The sequence below is a fragment of the Pteronotus mesoamericanus genome, unplaced genomic scaffold (assembly GCF_021234165.1).
Source record: "Pteronotus mesoamericanus isolate MK-2021 breed Mesoamerican mustached bat unplaced genomic scaffold, CSHL_Meso_final scaffold_174, whole genome shotgun sequence".
NCBI lineage: Eukaryota > Metazoa > Chordata > Mammalia > Chiroptera > Mormoopidae > Pteronotus > Pteronotus mesoamericanus.
In genome coordinates, this window is record NW_026555309.1 from 18,582,697 (window position 1) to 18,610,000 (window position 27,304).

At 32.6% G+C, this 27,304-nt stretch overlaps 1 protein-coding gene across 4 annotated transcripts in view; it reads left to right on the forward strand.

The window, feature by feature from the left end:
* The window catches only part of VPS13B (vacuolar protein sorting 13 homolog B), a 673,385-nt gene that overhangs the window by 25,540 nt on the left and 620,541 nt on the right, over positions 1-27,304 (forward strand). For all 4 annotated transcript variants that reach the window (XM_054590316.1, XM_054590313.1, XM_054590314.1 and 1 more), the window contains exons 5-10: positions 6,756-6,923; positions 11,851-12,032; positions 14,139-14,313; positions 20,522-20,790; positions 26,179-26,274; positions 26,727-26,849. In XM_054590316.1, coding sequence (XP_054446291.1) covers positions 6,756-6,923; positions 11,851-12,032; positions 14,139-14,313; positions 20,522-20,790; positions 26,179-26,274; positions 26,727-26,849 — 1,013 coding nt within the window. The remainder of the gene's footprint in view (positions 1-6,755; positions 6,924-11,850; positions 12,033-14,138; positions 14,314-20,521; positions 20,791-26,178; positions 26,275-26,726; positions 26,850-27,304) is intronic.

Sequence of the window (27,304 nt, forward strand, 5' to 3'; positions counted from 1 at the left end):
TTTTCTGCACTAAAGGTTTGTGGGCAATTTAGTTAATTTTTGACAGTCTTCTGGCACCATTTGCTTTACCTCTCAGAGGCTGTATTAGGTACATAATTTCATAGCCCTCTTCCCTCAAATATATGTTCTAACTTTTTTTTAAGTCCTTAGTGAGGATATGCTTATTAATTTTAGAGAGAGTGGGAGAGAGGGAGTGAGGGGAAGAGAGAGAAAGGGATGGGAGAAAGAAACATCGATCAGTTGCCTTCCATTCACACGTGGACTAGCTGGGGATTGAATCCTCAATCTAGGGTTGTGCCCTGACCAGGAATCTAACCCATAACCTTTTGGTGTATTGGAGGACATTCCAACTAACTGAGCCTCACAGGCCAGGGCTGAATTGAACATTTTTTAACTGGTGTTGCAATGATGTTAACGCTGATGCTTTGTATTCTTCAGAACGCTCTACCTAAAAGACCTCAGTTAATCTGACTTTAGAATAGATTAATTGCTAAAGGTGCCAGAAGATATTTTAGTACTGAACATTTTTAATTTTACTTAGAATAGTATGGTGGTTCTGGAACTTTCAAAATTTTTTCTTGTTAATTAACTCCTTGGGAAAAATTCCTGGTGTATTAAATTAACCTGTAAATTAAATTAAACTGTAGCTTGTTCTTATTTATTCATTGGGCAACACTTTTACCCCTCCAAGTTTCTGATTACCTATCTCACCCAAACTAGAGAAATATCGATCTGTTGTTCAACTTATTTATGCATCGTCATTGGTTGTTTCTTGTTGTGCCCATACTGGGGATTGAACATGCAGCCTTGGTGTATCAGGACGAGGCTGTAACAAACTGAGGTACCTGGCCAGGGCCTAAGTCCCAGGCTTTTAATGATTCTTTTTAGAGCCTGTATTAGAATTTACACTGGTATTCAGAATTGGGATAGTCAGTCTATTTTAGGAGCATAAAACAAAAACATAAATGTAACATAAAACGTTCTATATTATAGTGGCATAAAACAGAGCTACCTGAACTACTTGAGGAAGTTTTTGAATTAACATCTGCTTTTCTGCCTTACCTAATGGGAGGACTCATAGCCTCTTTTATGCTGACGTAAATCACAGTTAAGGAGTTGCTTTAGGAAGTAACCGAATTTGTTGGGCAATTACTGGGAGGGAGAACTGCTAAGTTTAATCTTGCCAAAGGGAAAAAAGGGATAATGTGAGAATCCAGTTGGATAATGGTAAATTATTTTATTTCAAGGTTAACTCATATAGTTATTTGAGGACTCATTTCTGGTAACCTTACCATGCCCAGGAACCATATTAATGTTTTTTATTTCTAGAGATGAATTCTTGCTCTCAAAATTTTCTAGAACGAAGTTATTTCTTCCAGTATCTGTGGTTACAATTTTAGAGTTAGAACATTTGCATAAATCCAGAGATGCTTATTGAGAAAAGTTTTGGTGTTGTCAATAGTTGTTTGTTATACACCCTTGAAGGCAAGGAGACTTTCTAATAAAAGGAAATAAAATAAAATAAATAAAATTTCATTCTAATAAAATAAAAAGGGAAAGATGGTGAATCAGCATCTGATATTTTTCTTTTCAATCTCTATCCTTGATATCCAAAACAGTCTTTTTCACATTATGGCTCTTGACCAGTTAGTGCATTATGAAGGCAATTTAGTGCGTCATGACAGAATTGAAAAAATATGTGGCATAGAATAGAAAACCTGATAGCATACGGCATGCAGTAAAGGGTAGTAATATTTCAAGAAACTTTTGCATATGTGTGCGTTTGTGCTGGGTAATGATGTAATGTTTTTTACTGTGAGCGGGGTCAAAAGAGTTTGAATTTCACTGATTTGAAGCATACACATTTTATTTCAGTTAATAATATATAGTCCAGGACCTTCAGTTATTGCTAATAATAACAGTTTTGAATTGTGGGCTTATCATATCCTATAAGACATGCTGACGGCTTGTATTTAGAGACAAAGTTTAAGGATGTTTTATTTATTTATTTATTTATTTATGCATATTTTCCTCAGTATTCTCTACACTTTGTATCTCTGTAAAGTGATAGCACTTCTAAGCTAGATACCTGGATTATTCAGTTCTGTGCCCTCTTAAGTGTACAGCCTCTGGCTTTGATTGATGGTCATTATAAAAAGCAGCCCTTTGTGGGCTGTTTCTTTATTTTCCCTAAAATGGCTTTAAAGTAAGTTTTGCTTCAAACTATTAGTTTTCATTTTGTTTATTACAGAAAAGGTGATACTCAGAGAGCCTTTATGTCATTCTAATTAGATTGGATTTCAAAATATTGCTTAGTGGAGACAGGCTGTTCAATTCCCTAAGTCTATACTGTTGTGTAAATGAGAGTATGCTCGACCAGCCAATCAAACACTATCTTTTCCCTCAAAGAATTAACTGCTAGTATGGGAGACTTTGTAAACTACTGACTAGAGGGCAAAGTCAGAGCAAAGAGGAGCACCAAGGAAGCACAAGCAATATATTTTGGTTGCTAAAAAAAGGAGTGGTTATGTGCAGGTGTGTGTGGTTTTCAGAACACGCAGGTAAAACTGAGAGGCAAGAAAAATTGAAAATGAAAGGATGGAAAATGGCACAATAGACCCATACTATCCAAAAATAAATATGTATTTTTAGCATAAAAATAAGGCAAAATAAAACCTAAGGCAATAGGATTAAAGAGCATCCACGATAGATACTAACAGTTCTCCAAAAATATACGATGACTTTGTATGTACCTAGTAACCTAGCTTTGAAATGTGCTAGATTTAGCTGAAAAAATATCTTGTAACTGTATCGTTGAATATAAAAATTAACAATATTGTTTTAGTAGACATATGTGTAACTGTCCTCAGCAGATAAGACAGTGTACATCCTTTTGATGCACACATGGGGTGTCTACAGACATTGAAAAAGGCTTGGTAAAAAAGGAAGCCTTGACAAATTTCAAAGACTTGCTATCATATTGATCATCCTCTTACCATTAAATTAGAATGTAATTACTGAAATGCTTGAATTTATCTCTACCATTTTATTACTTTTTTAAAAAAATTTTAAAAAATATTATATTTATTTTTAGAGAGAGGGGGAGTGAGGGAGAAAGAGAGGGAGAGAAACATCAGTATGTGGTTGCCTCTTGTGTGTCCCCTACTGGAGACTTGGCTCACAACCCAGGCATGTGCCCTGACTGGGAATCAAGCCAGTGACTCTTTGGTTTGCAGGTCGGCACTCAATCCACTGAGCCACACCAGCCAGGGGTATTACTTGTTTTATCTTTGTAAGCTCTGATTTTCATTCTTCTATTCCTCCTCTCATATCTACTTTACCTTTGACTCCTGACATACATTCAGTCCTGACATGCATTCTTTCTAGGTTTTTTGGCAATATTTAGTGGAAAGATAATGTGGAATATGATTACTCTATCTTACCCAGGACTTCAATACATACAGGTTTTTCTCTTTTTTATTCTTATTTAGTTGTTTAGAATTTCTGAGACTACCTTAGGATAAAAAGAGTGGTAGAGACAAGTCTCCTTAATGTTGATGTGTAGGGTGGGGAACATTGGAGAAGAGGATATAAGGGAGGGGACATTTATACTGGGCTCGAGTAAGAATGGAGAATGGGCAAAGAGTATTCTAACATAAAGAAGAACACGGACAAAGTCAATGAAAATTCATAGTGTTTTATCTGCTAGTGATGCTGTGGGCATCAATGTATGTGTTTGGAGGAATGATGTTTGTGGATGGGAGAGAGTTGGATAATAGGACCTTCTGGAAAGATTGACTAGTAACAGGGTAAAAGAGCCATCTGATACGATGTCTTGAAAGTTCTCATCCCTCCAGTAGCCTTGCATTTTCAGATGCTTGTGGAATAGACCTGGATTACGGCTGTCATTTGAACAGTTACACTTCCAGGCAATCTCTAAATCTGGAGTGATGGGTCGTAATAGACCTGCCCTTTGACACTCTGTAGCTTTCAGGGATGTCCAGTGCCAGGCCTGTGGGCCACATGCAGCCCAGGATGGCTATGAATGCAGCCCAACGCAAAATTGTAAATTTACTTAAAACATTATGAGATTTTTTTTGTTTTCATTAGTGTTTATGTATTTAATGTGTGGTCTAAGACATTTTTTCTTCCAGTGTGGCCCACAGATGCCAAAAGGTTGGACACCCTGTAAGAGATGGTGTATTATTTATTCCATGGGATAGTCACTCTTACTTTGTCATTGCATTTTCGATGAGGAAACATACATAGTCTTCTGTAGATGCAGTTCTTTTGAGAAATTTGGTTCTTTTGGTCAATTGGCTTATTCATCTCAATTAGTATGTCAGTTTTATGATGAGAAATGGAGGAAAAATATTAAAAAATAAATGAAAAATCCATCACTATTATATAATTTAAAATACATATACAGTATTATGTTGGTATTACTGTGCATTATATGTTTTTTTCCAGTTCATTGACAATTTTTTGTTTTGAAGATAATACCCCCTTAAGTGGCTTATACGAATTCCCTATAGATGACAGGTTTTTCAGAAGTAGGAAAACCAATATTAGCCATGTTACACTTCTTAGTAACAGGATTTTTATTTTTATTTTAAACATCTATGTTGAGTAGTGGTAGCAAGGGGGAATATACAGGGGTGGGAAAAAATAGGATTATAGTTGTGAGTACACAAGTTTAATCTTGTACTATTATTAATTATTGTGTTATTTGTATTACAGTTGTAAACCTACTTTTGACCACCCTTGTACATTCTAAGGTTGAAAGTTTTGATGTTAAAATTTCTTTTGGAAGCTTAATTTGTTAAGCATTATTTTAGTATCTACTTTCATAAAAAGAGTATTGTTACCTTAAATTTATTGATATTCTGTATGTTAATTTTATAGCATATGGTAATTGGCACTCTAAAAGCTAATAGTTTCCATGTACCAGAAAAACGTGAACTTAGTGGTTTTACATTCCCTTCCCTTTTCTGTCCATTGGGAATGAATGAAGGAGCTGGATTTTGAAAACATGTTATGGTTGAATAGATTTAAATAAGCTTTCTCCCAATAGGTGTTAAAAATGTCAGTTGCTGAAAGAAGTAGATTCTGTTTTGTCCAGTAAAGTTCTGGCTTAATACAAACAGTTATTTCTTAAGATAGCTAATATTTCAGTTAGTTTTTACATAGTTTTTATTGTGGAAAAAGCATTTGAATACAATGGAGGGTTTTATTTTAAATTTTTTTTTAACCTCACTCAAGGACATTTTTTTCATTGCTTTAGACAGAGAGAGGAAGGGAGAGGGTATAGAGAGAGGGGAAAGGAGGAAGAAAGGGAAGGAGAGAAACATCGATTGGTTGCCTCTCTGATGCCCTTACAGGGGAGTTACCTGCAACCTGACTGGAAATTAAACCCGCAACCTTTCAGTTTGTGGATGACACCCAGCGAGCTGACCTATACTTGGCCAGGTGCTGAGTAAAGTGAGATTTTTAACCTTTTTCTCATTTTTAAATGCAGTTGCAGTTTATGTTTAGTTTTATTTATATTTTCAATTAAATTCCTTAGTAATGTATCTATATTCACATTTATTGTGTGAGAAACTTCTGAGAATATGGAATATCCCACAATAGCATGAAATTAAAAGAAAAATTTTGGGCATTCTAGGCAAACCATAGAGAAAAAAGAATGTTCACTAATTAATTTTATTGTTTTGAGGTTTTTTATAAAAACAATTATTTCTTTTTTTAAAAAAGATTTTTTTATTTTTAAATCGTTTATTTTATTATAGTTGTCTCAGTTTTTCCCCCTTTGCCCTCTTTCATCCATCCCACCCTGCCCTGCTTTCTCACAGTCAGTTTAGAGAGGGGAAGGGAGAGAGGAAGGGAAGGAGAGAAACATCAATGTGTGCTTGCTTCTCGCACACCCCCTACTGGGGACCTGGCCTGTAACTCAGACAGGTGCCCTGACCGGAGATCGAACCAGCAGCCCTGTGGTTCAGTCCACAGGCCACTCAGTTCACTGAGTCATGGCAGCCAGGGCATAAAAACAATTATTTCTGATTTGCCTTGTTTCTCTGTGTTCTCGTTATGTTTGTATCTCTTGTTTTCTTCCATACTTTTCTTTTTTTTCTATCTTTGTTGTGTTCTTTTTTCTTCTTTCTTTAACTCTGCCTACATTTTCTTCCTCATTCATATTCTCTTCCCTACCCCGTTTCAGTATTATATATTAGTAAGTGGCACTAGTTGAATCCATTATGATGGTTATGTTTCTCCTTTTTTTCCCTTCAGTCATAGCTTTTTAATATTTTATGGCTATTTAAAGTAGAAATAGCAGATGATAGCAGGTTCAAAAAGAAGCTTAAAGCTATTTTTAAAATATGTAGTATAATTAGCATATAGTAACATAGTTTCATTTGGGAAAATGTTTAATAAATTAGGCAGAAACCAAAATACCTGTAGTATAGGATAATCATTGAATGGGATCTAATACTTTGCTATTAAAAAGTTTCTGGTAAATGTGGTTTCTCTTAGTATGTGACCACTTTATTATATAGAACTTCTTCATAATGGTGTTTGTTGGCTTGATTTTGCTGCTTATTAGTTATGTTACTTTGGCAAGTCTGTTTACCTATCTGAATAATGATTTCTTCTTTGCACAATATACCCACCTTTCACATACATTATACTCAGTAATATTTTAAGAACCATTTATTGACCGATTTGTGGCTAATTGTATTTTTTTTTCTGTGTTACAGGTTATGTGCAGAGTCTGATTAGACGAGTTGTAAATAATGTAAACATTGTTATAAATAATCTCATTCTAAAATATGTTGAAGATGATATTGTTCTTTCAGTCAATATAACTTCTGCAGAATGCTATACAGTAGATGAATTATGGGATCGTGCATTCATGGATATTTCTGGTGAGTAAATGTCAAGAATAGTATAGATTTTTTATTATTGAAACTGTCTTGGATTCTAAACCTTTCTTGGGCCAGCTGGCTCTTGGATGAATGTAATGAAAAACTTTATGCCTTCAGACTGGAAAAATGTACATATATAAAATTTAGCATGCAATTAGAGGATGTTAATAGACCTTTAGATTAAGAAATCCCAGGCACGTTTTTTAATGTTTCCAATTTTTATTTTTCTTAGCAATAAATGCTTATTTCAAATGTGATGTATAAATTTTTACAATGCTGTGGGTTATAGCAAAAAAGATTAGATAATAAGATAAAACTTTTAATTTTTTGAAGGAGGGAAGGGAAGTATATTGCTTTCAATAGCTTGGTAATGGCAAACAATATATCTGACTGATTTATGTTTTGGGTTTACATATTCCAGAGTACTTTTGGAATTTTTCGATAATCCTGAAGCCTCCTTTGGAGAATACCCCATTCTCCTACTGCTTATCTTAAAAGAACTAAGTAATAATATAATTTTAATCACTACCATTTATTTATTATATTCTACTATAAATAAAATCGCAATTTTATTATATTCTATGTGGCAGGCACTGTGCTAAATATCGAAACTAAAGTTGTCAAGAAAATAGACACTGCTTCTTAGTTTCATTAGGAGGGATATTGATTAAATAAGTAATAACATTTGTTGATATATGGTCTGACAGAGTAAAAAATTGGTATTTTTGTAAACTGTCTTAAAGAGACTGATTTGAGCATCGTTGATCTGTGACTTGCCATGGTATGTATTGTTAAAAGTGTGTTTAGACCCTGGCTCTCCCACTTAGTACTAGATGTGTGACCTTGGGTGACTGACTTCACTTCTTTGTTTTTCAGTTTCTTCATTTGTAAAATGAGGATAAAAATGAGCTTCTCTATAGAATTATTTTATTAAATACATTAATGTACTGAAAGGACTTAGAGAAGTATCCTGTACCTAGTCATTGCTCAGAAAGGGAGCTGCTATTATTACTATTTATATTTATTTTCTCTGATTCTTATAACATGTCCATAAAGTGATGATAGATATCTTTTCTTTTTCATTTAGTCATATATTTGTTTACTTAACTCCTAGTTAATGGAAAACAATGTGAAATTGAGTCTCAAGATTACCTAACTTGCCTAATTAAAGCATGCAACTAGGAAATAGCAAAATTGGAATACAGTTTTATTTTTGTGTGTTCTCCAAGCTTCACTCTTCACATTTTAAAAATTAATAATAATCCTGATCTCACAGCTCGGCTGTGAAGCATAAAGAAGTGTATACGAAGGCCCAATTAGTTCTTTGGTTTCTGAGACATTGTTAATGCCTCCCTCTCATCCTCCATGGGAAGAAGTAGTCAGTGAAAGGGCCAGAAGAAAAAGCTGTGGAAAATAGAAAACAAACAGTACTGGATTATACAGGATTGAATAAATGAGCTGACATTTGAGGGGGAGAAATTTCATTTATAGTTTTAATATAGAAGTAATGCAAATATTACTTTGGGAAATTCTTGAATGATGAACTGGAAAGAGTGCTAAGGGATCATGATTTGAATCTTTTCTCCATCACTAAGCGAGTACAGCCTTGGGTGAGTCATTTGTAAAATGTGAATTATTATTGCCAACATACCAGTGTATTTTTGATCATCAGGTATGGTACCACATAAAAGCTTGTGGTGATGGTGATGATAAAGATAGCAAAAATAGTATTTTCCATTTATTGAGTTCTTGCCAGGCTAGTGCTGTTTTTTTACATTAATTTATTTTATCATTATTATTATTTTTACTAAGATTTTATTTATTTTTAAAGAGAGAGGAAGGGAGGGAGAAATAGAAACATCAATGTATGATTGCTTCGTGAGCAACCCCTACTGGGGACCTGGACTGCAACCCAGGCATGTACCCTGACTGGGACTTAAACCAGTGACCCTTTGGTTTGCAGGCCAGCACTCAGTCCACTGAGCTACACCAGTGAGGGCTATTTTGTTATTTTTTAAAGATTTTATTCATTCATTCATTCATTCATTTATTCATTTATTTATTTATTTCTTTATTTGAGAGAGGGAAAAGGAGGGAGAAAGAGGAAGAGAAACATCAATGTGTGGTTGCCTTTCCTATGCCCCCCACAGAGGACCCAGCTCAGGCATGGGTCCCAACCAGGAATCAAACCTGCATCCCCTTGGTTCCAAGGCCGGCACTTAATCCACTGAGCCACGCCAACCAGGGCTAATTATCTTATTTTAATCCTTTTACCTTCTGAGGTAGATACCATTATTTTCCCTTTTATTGATCTTTAATGCAGTATTTAATATTTACAAAGTGATTTATATAGCATTTTTTAATAAAACAATATAATGAATGTATATTTTCTGAGTTACTCGAACACTTGTTTACCCTCCCCCACCTCAATGTGCTTTTTCCCTATCCCATTCCCTTGTTTCCTCCTACAGTTAACTGGTGTATTAAACTTCATTATTCAGTTGCTTAAAAAAAGTTATGATGTTCTAAGGAATTACGTACTGATACATATTATAACATGGATGAACCTTGAAAGTATTATGAAAAGTGAAAGAAGCCAAAGAAAGTACATATTGTATGATTACATTTCTATGAACTGGCAAAATAGCTGTATCTATGTAGACAGAAAATAGATTAGTGATTGTGTAAGGAGTGGGGAGGGAAAGGGCAATGAGGGGATTGGAAGAGTGATAGCTGAAGGCTAGAGTTTCTTTTCTGAAGTGATGAAAATTTCTAAAATTGTGTTTGATGGTTGCACAATAGTGTCATTGTACTAAATGTTACTAGTGTGTACTAAATGTATCCTTTAATTTGGTTAATTTTATGCTATATGAATTTTACTTCAGAAAAGTTGTGTGTATAAATGTGTACATAAATGATATATTTAGTTACATGTATTTTTAAGCTTTATAAAAATAGTATTTTCTATGTTGTCTTTTGAAGTTTTCTGTTTTCAATTAAACTTTTTTCCATATTGTTGCATGTAGTTAGAGACTACTGATTTTTACTTATGAATAATATTCTACTAAAATACGCCAAAACTTAATTATCTGTTTTCCTGATGATGGTCACTTGGGATGTTTCAGATTTTTGCTGTTACAAACAGTGCAGTTATGGAATCTTTTTGTAGGTATCTTTTGACACTGTTACCTGTGTTTCTTTAGGGCATGTATGTGGGAGTGGGTCTGTTATGGGGAGGATATGCAGGTGTTCACATTTTCAAATGATGCCAAATCATTTTCTCGAGTTCTTGTTAGGTAGACACAATTATTATCCCCATTTTACAGATTAAATTGCAGCACATTATGTAAAGTATGAGAACTAGAATTCATTTTCTAAGTTTTTAAAAGATAGTTGCTGTTTTATTTAGTTTTTAGGAAAAACATTTTCAAAGCTTCATAATTTCCTCTCTCACTGAATAACAATTCTCTAGAATATCTTTGAACATGACTCTTTTATGTTCTTCCTGCACAGTGGATAAGATCATGCACTCTGGAGAAAAGTTGCCAGAGTTTGAATTAACTCTGTTCTTTATGAAATAGTATTACACAGATTATATACCTGTACTGTGCCTCACTTTTCACATCTTTTAACAGAGTCATATAAATGATGAGATAGTGGACATAAAAGACTTAATGTAGTGTGTAATAATAGCAAATACTACTCAGTAAATTATTATTTCTATAAGGAGAGGGAAGCATCTGGAGGGTTTCTTTCATTTCCAGCTTTACTATTACAATTTTTTAAATTTATGTACATGTATATATATCAGTAACTAAATAATTTAATAACATACTAAGTAAAATAAAATAATTTGGTAAGTTTGTGTATTTTTCAACTAGCAGATTAGAAACTTATTTGCTAATAAAACTTTAATGTTTCCACATACGTGTATACTCTTTAGTTTTTAATTCTTAAAAAGTTGAATCCTAAAACAGATAAAAAATTAAAAGTTGACTTAACTAGAGGTTGCCAGAATATACTTGGAAATATGGTTATAAAAGAATGGATTAAAGCATATTATGTTGTTTTGAAGATTTCCTTGGTCATAGCATGGGATAGCCGCGAAGTTAAAATCACTGACCAAGTAAACTTGGGCCTGATGTTTACCAAGGAGTTGTTTATTAGGAATAAAACTACTGATTTGCTAAAGGTTTCATTTTCTAGTTTGATATTTTACCAATTACCAGTAATTGTTTCATTTTTATTGCCTTGAAAACAAACTTTATACTGTTACTGGTAATTTCTTTGTTACTACTTAGAGGGCTGCTAAACCACTAGTATTTTTTATGATGATGGCTGTGTTTTATATCTTTACTATACAGTATTGTAGCTAGTAGCCACATGTTGCTCTTGAGCACCTGAAATGTGGCTAGTGCAACCAAGGACCTGAAATTTTATTTTTATATTATTTTAATTAATTCATATATAAATTTAAATAGCCATGTGTCACTGGTGGCTACCATATTGGAGAGTGCAGATTTAGAGCATAGCATCAAGTTTTTTAGTGTAAAATAAATATTAAATGAGTGACTATCACTCAAAATGTTACTTTTAATATTTTCTCAAAAATTTCAATTTATTAATTATTTAATATGTCATTGTAGATTGTAAAATGTAATGAAATTTTTACAAAATCTATCTTAAATTTTTGGTTAGGTGTCAAGCAAATTGGGGCCAAGCAACTTCATTTCTTTGGCCTCTTATTTGATTCTTTATACAGTTGTTAGGAGGTTTAAATGATATAATGAGTGAGAAGGTCTTTGCATAGGTTCTAGCATCATGTATTAAATAGTCTGTTAATCTTATTTGCATTACTGTGTGTACTAATAAATAATAGTTGCCTTTTTCTCTAACGTTCCCTTTTACTTAATTTTTTTTTTTTTAGCCACTGATCTGGTGCTGAGAAAGGTTATCAACTTTTCTGACTGTACAGTTTGTCTTGACAAACGAAATGCTAGTGGTAAAATAGAATTTTACCAGGATCCTTTATTATACAAATGTTCCTTCAGAACTCGTCTACATTTTACATATGATAACCTGAATTCCAAGATGCCGTCAGTTATTAAAGTAGGTGTTTCTTTTTCTAGTGGTTGATTTGCATGTCTCTGTTTTGTTTATTGGATCTTGTGCATGCTAATGATTATTAAAAAACAAAGAAATTAACTTCAAATATATGTGTCATTGGTTTTTGTAAAGCTTTATTTATACTTATAACTTATTTAATATTATTTACTATATTATATATTATATTTATACGTTTTGCATTATGTGTTCTAGTAGAGATCTTTAGGGACCTTTTTCCTCCATGACTGTGGTTTCGTTTTTAGTTTGTCCAGCTGTCTATTAGTGTTTTTCTCTTCAAGTAGATAGAGGAAATCATATAAAAGGGTATTTTTATGCCCACAGTGGACTGGTTATCAATCTATATTTCAGTCCTTAAAATGTGTTTAGCATGATCTGATAGGTGTAGTAGTCATTGTCTCTTCTCTTTCTTCAATAAATTTATAAGGCTTGATTTGTTAACCTAACATCTTACTGGTTCAGAAAATCCTAGCTGTTGATCTATGGCTTCAACATGTAATTAAAATCTTAGAGTATGGAAATTTTTCAGTTAAAGTCTTTGATACATGTGAAAACTTACTGTTCTCCAAGGAATTGGTATGCTTATCAACATACATAGTCAGTCTCAGGTGTAAATCTTTTTTTGTTCTTTGATTACACAACAGTTTTCTAAATCTCCATCTGTTTATGTATCTTTTAAAGAGAATTCACACAGTGACTTGTGATCTTGTTAACTAAGTTTTAATGAGAAATGAATTTTTATTGAATTACATGCCTCTGAATACTAAAGTTTTGTAATGCAAAAGTTGGCCCTACATCTGAATGTTGGCATTGACTGCTGTGCTTGTTTGGGTATGGCTGGATAAACTGTTGGTGTTTTACATTAAATATATTTTATATAGCTCTATGATACTCACATTTATATTTACACATTAAATCCATCTGTTTTTCTTTGTTAGTACTCAGTCATGAGTGTTTTACTTCCCCTCCCTACTGTGTATAGGACATCTTGGTTTGTATAAACTGTTACTTTTCTATTTTTGAATTACCTTCTTTTGCAAAGATAATCATGGAAGAATATATCTATTCAATAGTATTGCTATTTCTGTCTCAGAATAATGGGTTTACTTTCCGTCTTTAGCCTTGGATCTGCTAGTAGGGTTGGAGAATGTTAAGGTAGATCCAAGATATATTTTGCAAATAACTAATGGATACACAGAAGCCTTACTATATAAAACAATCTTATTGATAATAAGTACAAATTGTATAATCTTGGATGTAGCTAAATTAGAGGAAAGTGAAAATAAATGAACTTGAGGAAAACTTATTGCTGGCATTTAAGTAAGATTGTATCCTCAAAATTGATTAGCCATGACATTTCATTGTAAAACACTCCTTACTGTAAATAATCTTGTCGACATGTGGTTTTTTTTGACTCTTGTAATCATTAAATGAGATAACACATTGTGTTCACATAAAATGTAGCATTTGTTCACAAGAAATTAATATTTCTGCCTGTTAGTCACTTAGCAGCCCCCTTGGCTGTCATATCGACTGTTGTGGTAGTGCAGTGTATCTGTTCAAGTAACCCATATTTTACTTAGTAATGGCCCCAAGGGGCAAGAGTGCTGATGCTGGCAATTGAGATATGCCAAAGAGAGCCTTCAAGTGCTTCATTTAAGTGAACAAATATGTATGTTTAGGGGGGAAAAATCATAGTATATACAGGGTTCAGTACTCTGAAGTTTCAGGCATCCACTGGAGGCCTTGGAAGTATTCTCTACAGTTAAAGGGCGACTACTATATTTTGGTTACATAGCTGTCTTTCTGGAATAGTTATCTGGCAGTCTAGTGTGACTGTATCTTTTTTTATTATTTCTATTTGCATTACATTATTTGGCTTAATATAGATTCTATGTAAAGTTTATTGATCAGAGCAAAATTTGTTTAATTCCTTTTAGAATAAGATTTGATGTAAATATTGGAAATATTTGGGACATTACTGTTTCTGTTTGGCTATTCCAATTAAGACTTTTAACATTTCTGTACTTACATTAAAAGGTACACCCTTTGAACATGATTTTATTGATGCTTTTATTTTTTAAAACACAGATTCACACCTTAGTAGAGAGCTTGAAACTTTCTATCACAGATCAACAACTGCCTATGTTTATTCGTATAATGCAACTTGGGATTGCTCTTTACTATGGAGAAATTGGCAATTTTAAAGATGGAGAAACAGAAGACTCTACCTGTCACAATAAAGATATGTTAGGAAACATTACAGGTAAATGTAATATAAACTTTATTTTAGAACTAAGTGTTTTCATAATTGTGAAACTTTATAAAATACATTAGATTGAGTTTTGCTGTGTTCTAATGTGGATGATTTTAATTTGATTGTTTAACATTACTTTGATTTTTTTCTACACTCTGGGTACTATTCTGGTTTTCTTTTTTCTGCATGCTAAAAATAACTTTAATATTTCTAATAGGTAAAGGTGTTAAGAATGTATATTATACAAAAGTTAAGGTAGTGTAACCTCAAGATTTCCTAGTAAATTATAATTTTGGTAATTTTTAGCAAAGGCTCACCAAGAGTAATTATAACTAACTGAGTTGTATATACTTAATTAATAATTGCTATATGTAATTGATTATTCATTATACTTAACTATGTGCTTCATTGGAGGATACCTAAGTAGTTGGAGCACTAATTAACAAAGTATTTGCTTTGTTGAAATATACCTAGTGGGTTAACTTCAGTATTCAACTTATTATTTCTTTACTGAAACACAAGTGTATGTAAAACATTTTGTTGTTAATATGGGAAAATATCGAGCTGAAGGGATTGTTTTCTTCTCTTAATATCTTAAGATATAATGTAGCAGACAGGCATGTGAAGTTTGTTAAGTATGATGCATGGTAGAATGATAGTATGTTGGATTAAATAGAGGTATGAATGTTTGAAGTAGAAGTATGATAAAAGGAACCGTTGACTTTGGCTTGGCATTGGGCCTGATATAAGGAAAAATTTGGACAAGATCGTAGATAGAGCCTTTGGAAAATGACATTTAAAAGTCAGGACTAAATTACCCAAATTAAAAATTGGACAAATGACCAGAATAGACATTTATCCAAACAAATGGCCAAAGATGCTCAACATCCTTAGTTATTAGGGAGAATGCAAATCAAAACCACAATTAGATACCAATTCATAGATAGTAGTGTGGCTACAATGAATGGTATATAGGAACCCAGTACTGTCTTTGCAACTTTCTGTATACCTAAAATTATGTCACAATAAAAAGCTAATAAAAAAAAAACAACACTCATCATAACAAGCGTTGGCAAGGATGTGGAGAAGCTGGAACCCCTACATGTTGCTGGTGGGAATGTAAAATGTTGTAGCTGCTTTTGAACAACCAGGTTTCTCCAAAAGTTGAACATAGCAGTAGTATATTATCCAGCAGTTCTACTCCTAGGAGAATTGACATGTGTCCATATAAAAACTTGTATGTGGATGTTTATGGCAGCATGTTTTGTTTTCAAAAAATTGGAAACAACACAAATGTCCATCAGCTATGGATGGACATTTATGGTATATCAACAGTTATGGTATATAAACAATTATGGTATATCCATACATTAGGATGTTATTCAGCTACATAAAGGAATGAAATACTGATATATGCTCAGTATAATGAACTTTGAAAACAGCTTAAGTGTAAGCAACCAGTCAAAAAGATGTGTGTGATTCCATTTATATGAATCCTGCAATCAGCAAAACTAGTTTTTAGTTTTTAAAAAAAATTCAGAACAGTGTTTTCTGGACTAGAGGGGCAGCGGAAATGAATGGAAAGGGCATGAGAGAAATTTTTGAAATTTATTCTTTTGTGAAAGAAGTCTTTTATTAAGAAGAATAATGTTTACTTAAAAATTTTTTTTTATTAAGACTGTGTTTTTAGAGCAGTTTTGGGTTCATGGCAAAATTGAAGGGTAGGCACAGAGATTTCCCATTTACCCTGCCCCCCACATGCATAGCTTCCACCACTATCAGTATCCCTTCCAGAGAGGTACATTTGTTGCAGCTGGTAAGCCTACATGGACAGATCATTGTCACCCAGAGCCTACAGTTTACCATTCAGTCTTAGTATTGTATGTTCTGTGGGTTTGGGACAAATGTGTAATGGCATGTGTCCATTATCATGGTATCATACAGAGTATTTCCATGGCCCTAAGGCATAATATTTTCAGGAGTCATCTGTGTTGTTTCATATATTAGTAGTTCTTTCTGATATGTGAAGTTTTTATTGCTAGGTGCATTATACAAATATACCATATGAATATACCATAGCTTAGATAGCCACTCCCCTGTTAATGGATGCTTGGGCTATTTCTAATTTTGGCTATTATAAATAAGGCTGTCCTGGACAATTTTCTTTAAGTTTATTGTAGATGTGCTATTATTTCTCTTGGATAAATACTTAAGAGTGCAATTGAATGTTTAGTTTTATTTTTAAGAAACTACCAGACATTTTTTTCCAAAGTGGTCGTGCCATTTTAATTCCTATCAACAATGTATGAAAGTTCTAGTTGTTCCACATCCTTGCCAACATTTGGTGGTGTCAGGCATTTTTATTTTTTACCATTCTTATGAATTGTGTTGTAGTATCTTGTTTTAATTTGCATTTTTCTGAGCAGTTATTTTGAACTTTTCATTTAGTTATTGACATTAATACATCTATCTTTCTGAAGTGTATATTAAATACTTGCCTATTTTTAAACCTCTTTCGTTTTCATGACTGATTTGTGGGAATTCTTTATATGTTCTGAACTCAAGTCCTTTGTCATATATATGTTTTGGGATTTTTTGTGTTTTTGGCCAGTCTGTGATTTGCATTGTTCACATTTAAAGATGTCTCTTGAGCAGAAGTTTTAAATATAGACTAAATGTACTTTTAAATATTTCCTTTATGACTATTGTTTTCTGTGATCCAAGAAGGTGACTAGGTTTTTCTTACATGTAAAAAAGGAGAAAGCACCTCCTCTCTTTGTTTCCAAAGGTGTCTGAGTTTTGTTTCCAAAGGTGTCTGAGTTAATTTTCTCATCTGTCTAAACCAGGAGTCCTTAACCTTATACTGTGTGTGCTATGGGTTCCTTTGACACTCTGGTAAAGCCTATGAGCCTCTTCTCAGAAGGTTTTGCCTCTTGATTTTGATATGCCTTAGTGTCATTTCTTCATGTCACTTGTGCTTGGAATACATTAGAGTTTTCTAAATCTGTGAGTTTAGTTTTCATATATACTTAGAACAATTTTGTGTGCCATTTCCTAAAATATCTTTTTTCAGTTCCTTTTTCATTTAGGATCTCCAATTACATGTACATTTAGACTACCTGAAGGTTTATAGAGCTTTTTGATGCTCTGTTCATTTTTTTCTTTTTTCTTTTATTTTCTTTGTTTTGTTAGTTTCTACTTCTATTCAAGTTTACTTTTTCTACATCTAATTTGCTATTAATCCCATCTAGTTTATATTTCATTTCAGATACTGTATTTTACATCTTTAGCAGTTCAGTTTGGATTTTTAAAAGCCACGCCTTTCATATCCCTCCTTGTTTATGCTCTTTTGAGTGTTTCATGTTATTTATATAATTGTTTTAATGTCCTTGTTTACTAATGCTGTGTCATTTCTAGCTCTTTTGATATTGACTGACATATTTTTTCCTCATTCTGTATTATATTTACTTCTTTGCATGCCTGATAAAGTTTTTAATTGGATGTTAGATACTGTGAAATTTTCCTCATGAGTGCTGGATATTTTTGTATCCTAGCAAACAGTTTAGTTACTTGGAAACAATAGAATTCATTTAAGTCTTACTTTAAAGGTTTTTCATATGGGATCACAGCAGCCATTAGCTTAAGCTCAGCTTTGTCCTGCTTTTAAAATGATTACACTATTGAGCACTTTGCCTGATTCCCTGTGAATTAAGTTTTTTCTTTTCTGCTGGTGGGAACACAAATTATTTCCAATTCTGTATAAGCCTTGGGGATTTTTTCCTTTGCTCTTTCTGTTGGATCCTTTTATAGCCTTACTAGTTTTTTGTACATGAAGCTGATTAATACTCAGCTGGGATGAGATCTTCTGTAGATCTCAGGAACATTTTCCTCACCAGGTCTGTCTTGTTTGGTACTTGGCCCTGCAAACCGTAGCTGCCTTAGTCTCCCTGAACTCACTGCTCTGTCTTATCATCTAAGGAGACAGCTGAGGTCTGCTTGGATTCCCACTTTCTTGGCTGTGACTTTAGAAACTCACTCCAAAGCAGCAAGCTGGGGCATCCACAGAGCTCATTTCTCTTGATTCCCATCTCTTGGGACTCACTTGTCTTCATTGCCTGATATCCAGTGTCTGAAAACCATTGTTTAATATATTTTGTCTTTTTTGTTGTATTTTTGTATGTGCTTCTGTGTTAACATAATAATAAAATATAATAGGAAATCCAAGAACTGTCGTAATTAAAAAGTAGTAATGTGTGTACACCATATTTTGAGATAACTTCACAGTTGCTATTTAATATAGCTGTGATTTCTGTAGGTTTTAGAGTTGAAGGTATTGATGATACAACTCTGATTTGTTACCTATGTTCACAATTAAAAGAATGCTACATTTTAATTACTTAATATGTGTTTGCGTTGAAATTCAGAGTTCCTGAATTCATGGAACTGAGTTCCTGTCAAAGGGCCCCAGTTTAAGGTACACTGTTTTGAAGGAAAAGGGTCTCTGACCAGAGATCAAGGAGATTTGTTTTTTCTTTTTTCAGGCCCTATCCTTTTTACAAGACAGTGAACAAGGACAAACTTCAAAAACATCTTTCATCAAGATCTCTCTTATCTTTAACTAATATTAGATATAAATTATAGTGACTGGTTTCTCAGACCTTTCTTAGAGACATTTCTTTTGTTTCAGAAGATCAAGCAGTGTATACTCCTGTTTTAATAGTTTAGACAAGAGAGTTCAGCTCTGTGGACCCCACTTGGTCACTAGCTCCTGGGTTGTGGTGTCCTGACTTTTATAACCACAGTGATATTTGGTGGTGATGTCCAATCTGAGACCTCACTAGGGACAGTTAATAACTGGTTTATTTATGCCTCAGTAGAAATTTATATAATATTTGTGGTTAAATAGCAGGGTATACATATTATACAAAACATTTCCTGGATTTGTAACTTTTATAATTTATTTTGAAGTAAGATGTCTGAGGTCTCTTGGTACTATATTTTAGGTATTCTAATTTTTACTTTTAAAGTCTTTTTCTTTTTAGATGAAAGCAGGTAAATGGCCATGTGTTGTAACCCATAAGTGTAGGACATTCCAAGAGTCTCCAATCATAGGACTAAACATTATATGTAGTTGTTCTAACCAGAACATCTAAAAGTTCATTTGAATGAGGATGGTATTTAATGGAGTTCATTTGAATGAGGATGGTATTTAATGAAAGCAGGTAAATGGCCATGTGTTGTAAACCATAAGTGTAGGACATTCCAAGAGTCTCCAATCATAGGACTAAAAATTATATGTAGTTTTTCTAACCAGAAAACCTAAAAGTTCATTTGAATGAGGATGGTATTTAATTTATAGATTTATCACCTAAGAGTTGGTATGTTGAATCTGCTGGATATGCATATACCATGAATTTTTTAAAGAGTAATTTCCCCCCAAAATTCCATGATGATAAGGCTGTTTTGTTTGTATTGTTAGAATAATGTTAAGAGACTTTGGTGGAATTTCTTATTACAAGCTGGAATGAGTTAGAGTGGTTGCAGTTTAAATCTTTAGTCTGCTAATTTGTAACCAAGTAAAATTCTTTTGTTATAATTTTTCATCTGTAGAATAATAAAGATACTCATTTATGTCACCTACTAATAAGAGCCACTGACACTATTATTTGTCTTAACTACATAAAAGAATAATTTTATTATAATATTTACTTTTATCTTTTGGGATAATTATTTTTCTGAGAGTGTGCATTTTGTATAGGAATAATTGCCATTCTCTTTTTCCATTGGGTACATAAGGGAATCCAGAACTTACAGTTTTCTGATATTATGTTTCTAAGAAAAGTCAGTTTTTTTTAGCATTTTACCCTTATTTTGGGGAAGTAGGGTTTTTTTTTGTTTAATGAGTGAAATGCCAAAAAAAAGAATTTATTCTTTGTATTTATCAAATACATTTAAAATTACGTGATAAACTACTTTCTGCATAATGTAAATTGTGGCCCATGAAAGGAGACTGACACAGTACAACATATACAAACTTAAAGGTGGTGATGCTAGATTATTGCTTTAAAATACTAATAAGCAATGTATCATTTGTCCATACTTTAAATGTAGAAAGAAGGATGTGGGATATATATACATTGTTGTACAATATACCTTCCTAATTTTCCTTAGTTAAATTCTTTTGATCTATTTAAACTGATTTTATTTTGATTGATAGGTGTTGAAGATGAAACAAGAATAGATATGTCATATCCTGCGCAGTACAAAGGCCAAGAGTTGTATTCGCAGCAGGAGGATGAACAGCCACAGGGATGGGTATCGTGGGCCTGGTCATTTGTGCCTGCAATTGTGAGTTATGATGATGGGGAGGAAGACTACCTTGGAAACGATCCAGCATCAACCATGCATCAGCAAAAAGCCCAGACTTTGAAGGATCCTATTATTTCTATAGGATTTTACTGTACGAAAGCAACTGTGACTTTCAAAGTAGGTTTCCTTTTTCTTGCTATTCATATTGCTCACAGCTTAATGCTTAAATATTGATTTCTAATAAAGGTCTAGCTGAAAGTTTGTTTTACATTCAGTAGATGTAAGATATACTCTAACAATCCTTCATGTATATTTCCCCTCATCTGAAATCTCTGAATTTTGATCTCTTCTTATCTTCCTAATGCCTTTTCCACTTTCCTTTTTTTATTTTTTTATTTTTATCAGCTTTATTTCCATAAATTTTTTCTCCCCTTCCTAAATCTTTAAATTGACATACAAACATGCCTTATTATTTCCATTAAAAATGCACATAGATACTCATGTGCCCCTCTAGCTACATCTCCATCTTTGTGTTCTCTTTTATTACAAAATTTCTTTTAAAGGGTTATTTGTATAGAGTTTATCTTCTTGCCACCTCTCTTTCACTCTGTAAGACATCCAGTGTCTTGTCTTAATCTACTTTTAGCAGTGTTTAACAGGCTTTGACCACCTTTTCCATTAAGAAATACAAGTTAAATAGGTATTCAAATGATGTTATACAATATGTATTTTCTAGTTAAAGAATAATAAGGTGAATACCCTTTTAAGAAATACAAGATTATTTGTATTCTGGCACCCCTATGTGTTCTTCTTTGATCATATTTTGTCTTCTCTGCCCCTAAAATATAAGCTAACCTTAATTTTAGGTTATTTATTCCTTGGCTTTTTATAATTGTATTGCCACACATGTAATATTATTGGACAATATTTAATCATTCAACAAGTACATGTTAATACCATCTAGTTAGCCAGGCACTGTTTTGACTTTAGAGATATCACAACAGGTTATGCTTTTTAAAACTTGAATTGTTATAAATAAATGAAAGTATATAATATGCCCATTGATGATATGAATTATGTAGCAAAATAAAGAGGGAAGAGAAATAGTGAATGCTTCCACTACATGTGAGGGAATTTGCTATTTAAAATTGAGTGATCAGGAACGGCCTAATAAGAGGGGGATACCTAAGGAAAGACCTATTGTGAGAAAGTGTTGAAGATCCTTGGGAATTCAAGGAACAACAAATGAAATGGACTCAAAAGTTCAAGGAACAGCAGAGACCAGAGCAAAGTGAGCAAATGTGAAAGTAGTACAAAATTGGGACAGAGAGGTAAGGGGTTTGGGAGAGGTCCATAAATTATAATACTGTGTAAGTCATTTTAGGGATTTGTCATTAATCCTGAGTGAGATAGGAAGTCTTTGGACAATTTATAGTAGTTATAGAGTGATCTGAGCTATGTTTTAAGCTGCATTACTCTGATTATAAGGGAACAGAAGCAGAGAGAGTGCATTGCAATTTTCAAGCAAGACATGATGGCTTTGATGAGGGTGGTAGCATGTGGAAGTGGTGAAAAGGAACTGGATTTTGGATGTTTTGAAGGTCAAGAGGACAAGACTTTCTGATAGATTTTATTGTGAGACATAAATGAAGAGATCCAAGCATGGCTACTGAGCAACTGAAAGGGCTGAGTTTCGATTTTCTTGAAGGAGGCGGATTGTGAGAGGATCAGGTTTGAGAGAACTATCAAGAGTTTAGTTTTGACAAGTGTAAAATGCCCACTGTAGAGCTATCTGATTGATTTACAAATCTAGTGTTCAGATTACAAGTTTGGTTTAAGCCTATAAAAATGTAAGATTTTAAAATTAGGATTTTAGTAAAGCTGGAAATAGTGTAGAGAGAAAACAAGGAGAGATTCTAGGACTAAGCTCTGAAGCAGTGTGATGTTAAATATTTGGAAAGACGAAAAAAATAGTGAGGAAAACTAAAAATAAGTGACCAGTGATGTAAGCAAAAAGCTACTAGAGTGTCTGTCTGGAAGCTAGGTTCCATAAATGTTTTAAAGTGAAGGGAGTAGGTCATTTCTGCGAGAATAGACCATTGGACTTGTCAAGGTCAAAATCATTGGTGATGTTGACCAGAGCAGTGGTTTGACACTGGTGGAGTCTTAGTTGGAATTAGTTATAAACAAATGGGGGGAGTTGGTTAAAAATAAATGGGTGGGAATATAAAATGGTGTAGTCGCTGGGGAAAACAGTTTGACAGTTCCTCAGTAACTTAAACATAGAATTATTATATGACCCAGCAATTTCACTCCTAGCTATATCCTCAAAAGAATTGAAACTGAGCAGAACAAATAAGTGAACATGAATGTTCCTAAAAGCACTATTTACAGTGGCCAGAAAGTTCAAACAACCCAAATGTCCTCAATGGATGAAGGAATAATGGCCTTTTCAGGGAATCATGGATATTCTTTTTTGATGGTACACCAAACTCAAAATTAAGTGAAAATTTTTAAAAAGGTTATTTGTATGCATATTCAACGAATAAGTGTCTGTCAAATAAATACATTCATCCATCATCTACCCATCCACCCATCATCCATCCGCCCATTCACCCATCTCATCTGCTTTCCATCTTCCAAAATTTTTGGAATCCTCTTTTAGATTTTGGTTTTTTTCCCTCCAATTTTACTTGTCTTTGTAGGTTTTTTTTTTTTTAATGGAAACATTTTTCTGAACGAGATAAACTCATGTGTCTAACTGGATTAATATTACCAAATTATTCCAGACAAGTTGTTAGATACTTGAAATATAGCAGTGAAAAACAAACAAGTTTCTGGTCTCATGTTGTTTTTTTTTTTTTAATTTATCTTAGATTATCGGTTAATTGCTTGAAATAAATTTTTTCAATCAGTAGCACAACTATACAGATTATAACTATAGCAGATTGTAGGTTAAAATATTTTAAAGTAAATAGTCTTTAAAGACTTTTGAAATTAAAATCATTTAGTATTTCCTATATGGCAAAAGCTGAAAAATACAGAGAATAAGTTTCAAAAAAGTTTAGTCATGGCTACATTGGTTTAAAATTTTTTGCTAGTAAAGTTTGGGTTAAAATGATAAAAATGCATACATTAGTTATGCTATTTTAACACCGCTATTTTCGAATTATTTTATTACTGAAAATTAATTTTTTATTATAAATTTTTAAATGAAATTCACTGATTTACCTTTTTCATTATTGTCTCCATTATAGATTTTAATTTTGTTATTTGAGTTGATTTCACCCACCTCCCTTTCTTTTGATTCCACTGTCTTTTCATCTCAGTCCAGCTTTTCTTTTTGTATTCTTAAATATATATATATATATATATATTTTTTTTTTTTCAACCACAGTTTACTTTCAGTACTGTTCTGCTCTAGCTTCAGATGTACAGCACACTGGCCAGACAACCATGTACTTCACAGGGTGATTCCCTGAAACTGCAAACAGCCACCTGGCCCTGTACAATGTGACCACAATACTACCGACCATACCCCCCATACCGCAAGCCACATTCCTGGAAATTCACTGAGTGTACCTTTGTCTAAACTAAAGGAATAGGAATCAGTCTGCAATATTAAATGATAAAACAGTATGATCGACTATTATAAAAAGCCAACTGTTATTGACTGTTACTAGATATATTGCCAGTTTCATGTGATCCAACTTAGGAAGTTATTTTTAATATAAGTTGGTGAAGGATGTTAAGAATTACTAGTAAAACAGTGTCTTTTCTCGTGTTTTTTTGCCTATATTAAATTTGAAATTATTCTGGAATATTTCTGATAACTTCATGGATGAAAAGAATTGTATTAAACTGAGTCAGAATAGGCATTTATATACAAAATTTTAATAGGTTTTTTGGGGCAATGTTTGTCATTTGTTAATACATCTTTTTAAAAATTTGCAACATTTATGTCTCTAAGGGAAATATGTTGATATTTAGAAGGAAAACATTAGAATTCATTGTTCAACTTGGATTTGAAGAATGTATGGAATTAATTTGTGGTTCATATTTTGGTCAGAAAATAAGGTCATGTTTCTACATTAGCATTCTGAACAGTTGATATCAATCCAACACAAATCATGCCAAATTAAATATAGCATTTTAAAAATAATGTTGAAAATTGTTCTTGTAATGTTTGAGTCCTTTTAATCAATTAATTGCTTTTTCTCTACAATAATTGTAGACAGCTGAAAGGTGATCAAGTTTAAAATATTCAGTTTTACTTATGCATTTTAGATTATATATAGAATTGTACTTAAAAGCAGCAACATGTGTGTACCAGTTCTGTAAGCATCCAAGAAATAAGTAAAAACTTTTTGTTATAAAAAATGAGAATAATTAGTTGATTTTCAGTATAAATGGAATATCATATTGAAAATAACTTTTTGGTTCAATAAATTCTATTTAAGTTAAACTTTTTTTGTTTAAATATATGTTCTTTGTATAAAGTTTAAAATGAAAATCCATTTCACAAGAATAAAATCCATTTCACAAGAATAAAATGCAGAATAAAAATCCAGTTCACTGAATCATTAGCAATTATGGGCAGAATACTCTTTTAAAAAATTAACATCTTTATTTTGGAATAGTTTTAGATTTTCAGGAAAGTTGCAAAGATGTATACAGAAAGTTCACATATACTTTTTACACAGTTCCTCTATTGTTAACCTCTTATGTTTTCACAGTACATTTGTCAAACCTAGGAAACCAGTATTAGTGCATTACTGTTAAATTCCAGACTTTAATTGAATTTTATAATGTCCTTTTTCTGTTACGTGATCCAAACCAGGATACCATGTTGCACTTAGAAAAATACTTTTAAAAATGATTTAAATTATCTAATTTTTGGATACATATAAATAATGTGCTTCAGAGGAGCAAGAATATATTTTTCGCTTGTCAGTATCTAGATTAGTACTTGTTATCCAGCAGACACTCAGTATTTCTTGCATTGATTGAATGAGCCTATGAGACATATTGTGAGACACATATTTCGAAAATAAACACCAATGAACCTATTTCCCTAATAGAACTAGAGCTTTTGTTTTAATCTGTTTGTGTTTCCTTACGGCTTTCTTTTAGATTACTAATAGGGAGAAATCTTGAAAATGATTGAACTAAGCCTGGTAAAATAATACTAGTGAATAGAATATGAATTGAGGTTAAAATATATGTAAAATGTTGGCAGAATATATGAGCCATTTATAACTGTGGGACTGTTAGAGACACACAGCTTTCACCCTTTTAAGAAATATTGTTAAGAAAAAGGAGTTAAATAAAAATAAGGTGGTATTGGTATTTAAATTATCTGTATGAGCTTAGGCTAGCATATTCAACCTTTATACCATGGATAATCTGCTACAGCTGTTTCTGTTGCACCTGTTTTCCTGCTTAATAATTAAATTTCCTGAATCTTAAAATTGGCCTTGGTTTCATCAATTCATCATAATAATGACAGTTTATTGCCATTTAATACTAATTTGACTTACTTAATATTATTATATTGTTTCTTAGCTCACCGAAATGCAAGCTGAAAGTAGTTATTATAGTCCTCAAAAAGTAAAATCTAAAGAAGTATTGTGTTGGGAACAAGAAGGAACTACAGTTGAGGTAATCTTTCAACATTTAACATATATTTTAAAAATCTTTTAATGGTTCCTCAAGTTAATATTTAATAAATACAGGTTTTTAATTATATGTAGTATGTTCAAAGTATATTCATAGTTTTATATTTTAGTGATTGATAGTATTGGTTGAAATAATTATTCTTTTAACAAAGATTTTTTGCAACATACTTTTTTTCATTTAATATGTGTGTGTACCCATATGTATGTGTACATTTATGTTCATGAAGTGCCAGTCATTGAGATTACAAAGGTTTGAGGATACAAGGGTAAGAAAGAAGTTTCTTACTTTAATAGAATTTATGATTTGAGGAGAATAAATTTGGAAAGGCCTAATACTAAAGATGTTTTGAATGATTAAGAAATTCTACAAGGAAAGCCTGTAATATTTTTATGAAATTCAAGTTCTTAGTTCTAATGTTTCCTTTCCTCTTATAGGCCCTTATGATGGGAGAGCCTTTCTTTGATTGCCAGATTGGTTTTGTAGGTTGCAGAGCCATGTGCCTTAAAGGAATTATGGGTATTAAAGATTTTGAAGAGAATATGAATAGGAGTGAAACCGTAAGTCAAAATCTTCCTTTCCCTGCTTTTTTTGGATAGAATGCAGGGATAATGAAGTGCTTATTGAAGTGTTTAACCATACCAAAAAATCTGTTAGACTACATATATCTTTGGCTTGAGAGAGGAACTTTACTGTTTTTCTCTGTAAGAAATTATAGAGCTCAGGGGAATTTAGAAAGTTGGTAGCACTTAACACCTGGACAGTAGTTCCAAATACTTTCCAATTCATAAATGTTTCTTCTTCGTTGTTTATGGCAGCTACTTGGAGTTCCTTTTTGGTTTGTTAAAATATCCTTTGCCAAAATAGGCAGTGAAAATAGACAACTTTCCTTGTCTTTTTACAGGACTTCAAGTTGTAGTGATTTCTATTGACTAGTAAATTGGTATTATAAAACTAAGGTTTTATTTTCTGAAATAGTCTAATGATTTTTCCTTCTGTTAAAAATTTTTGCATT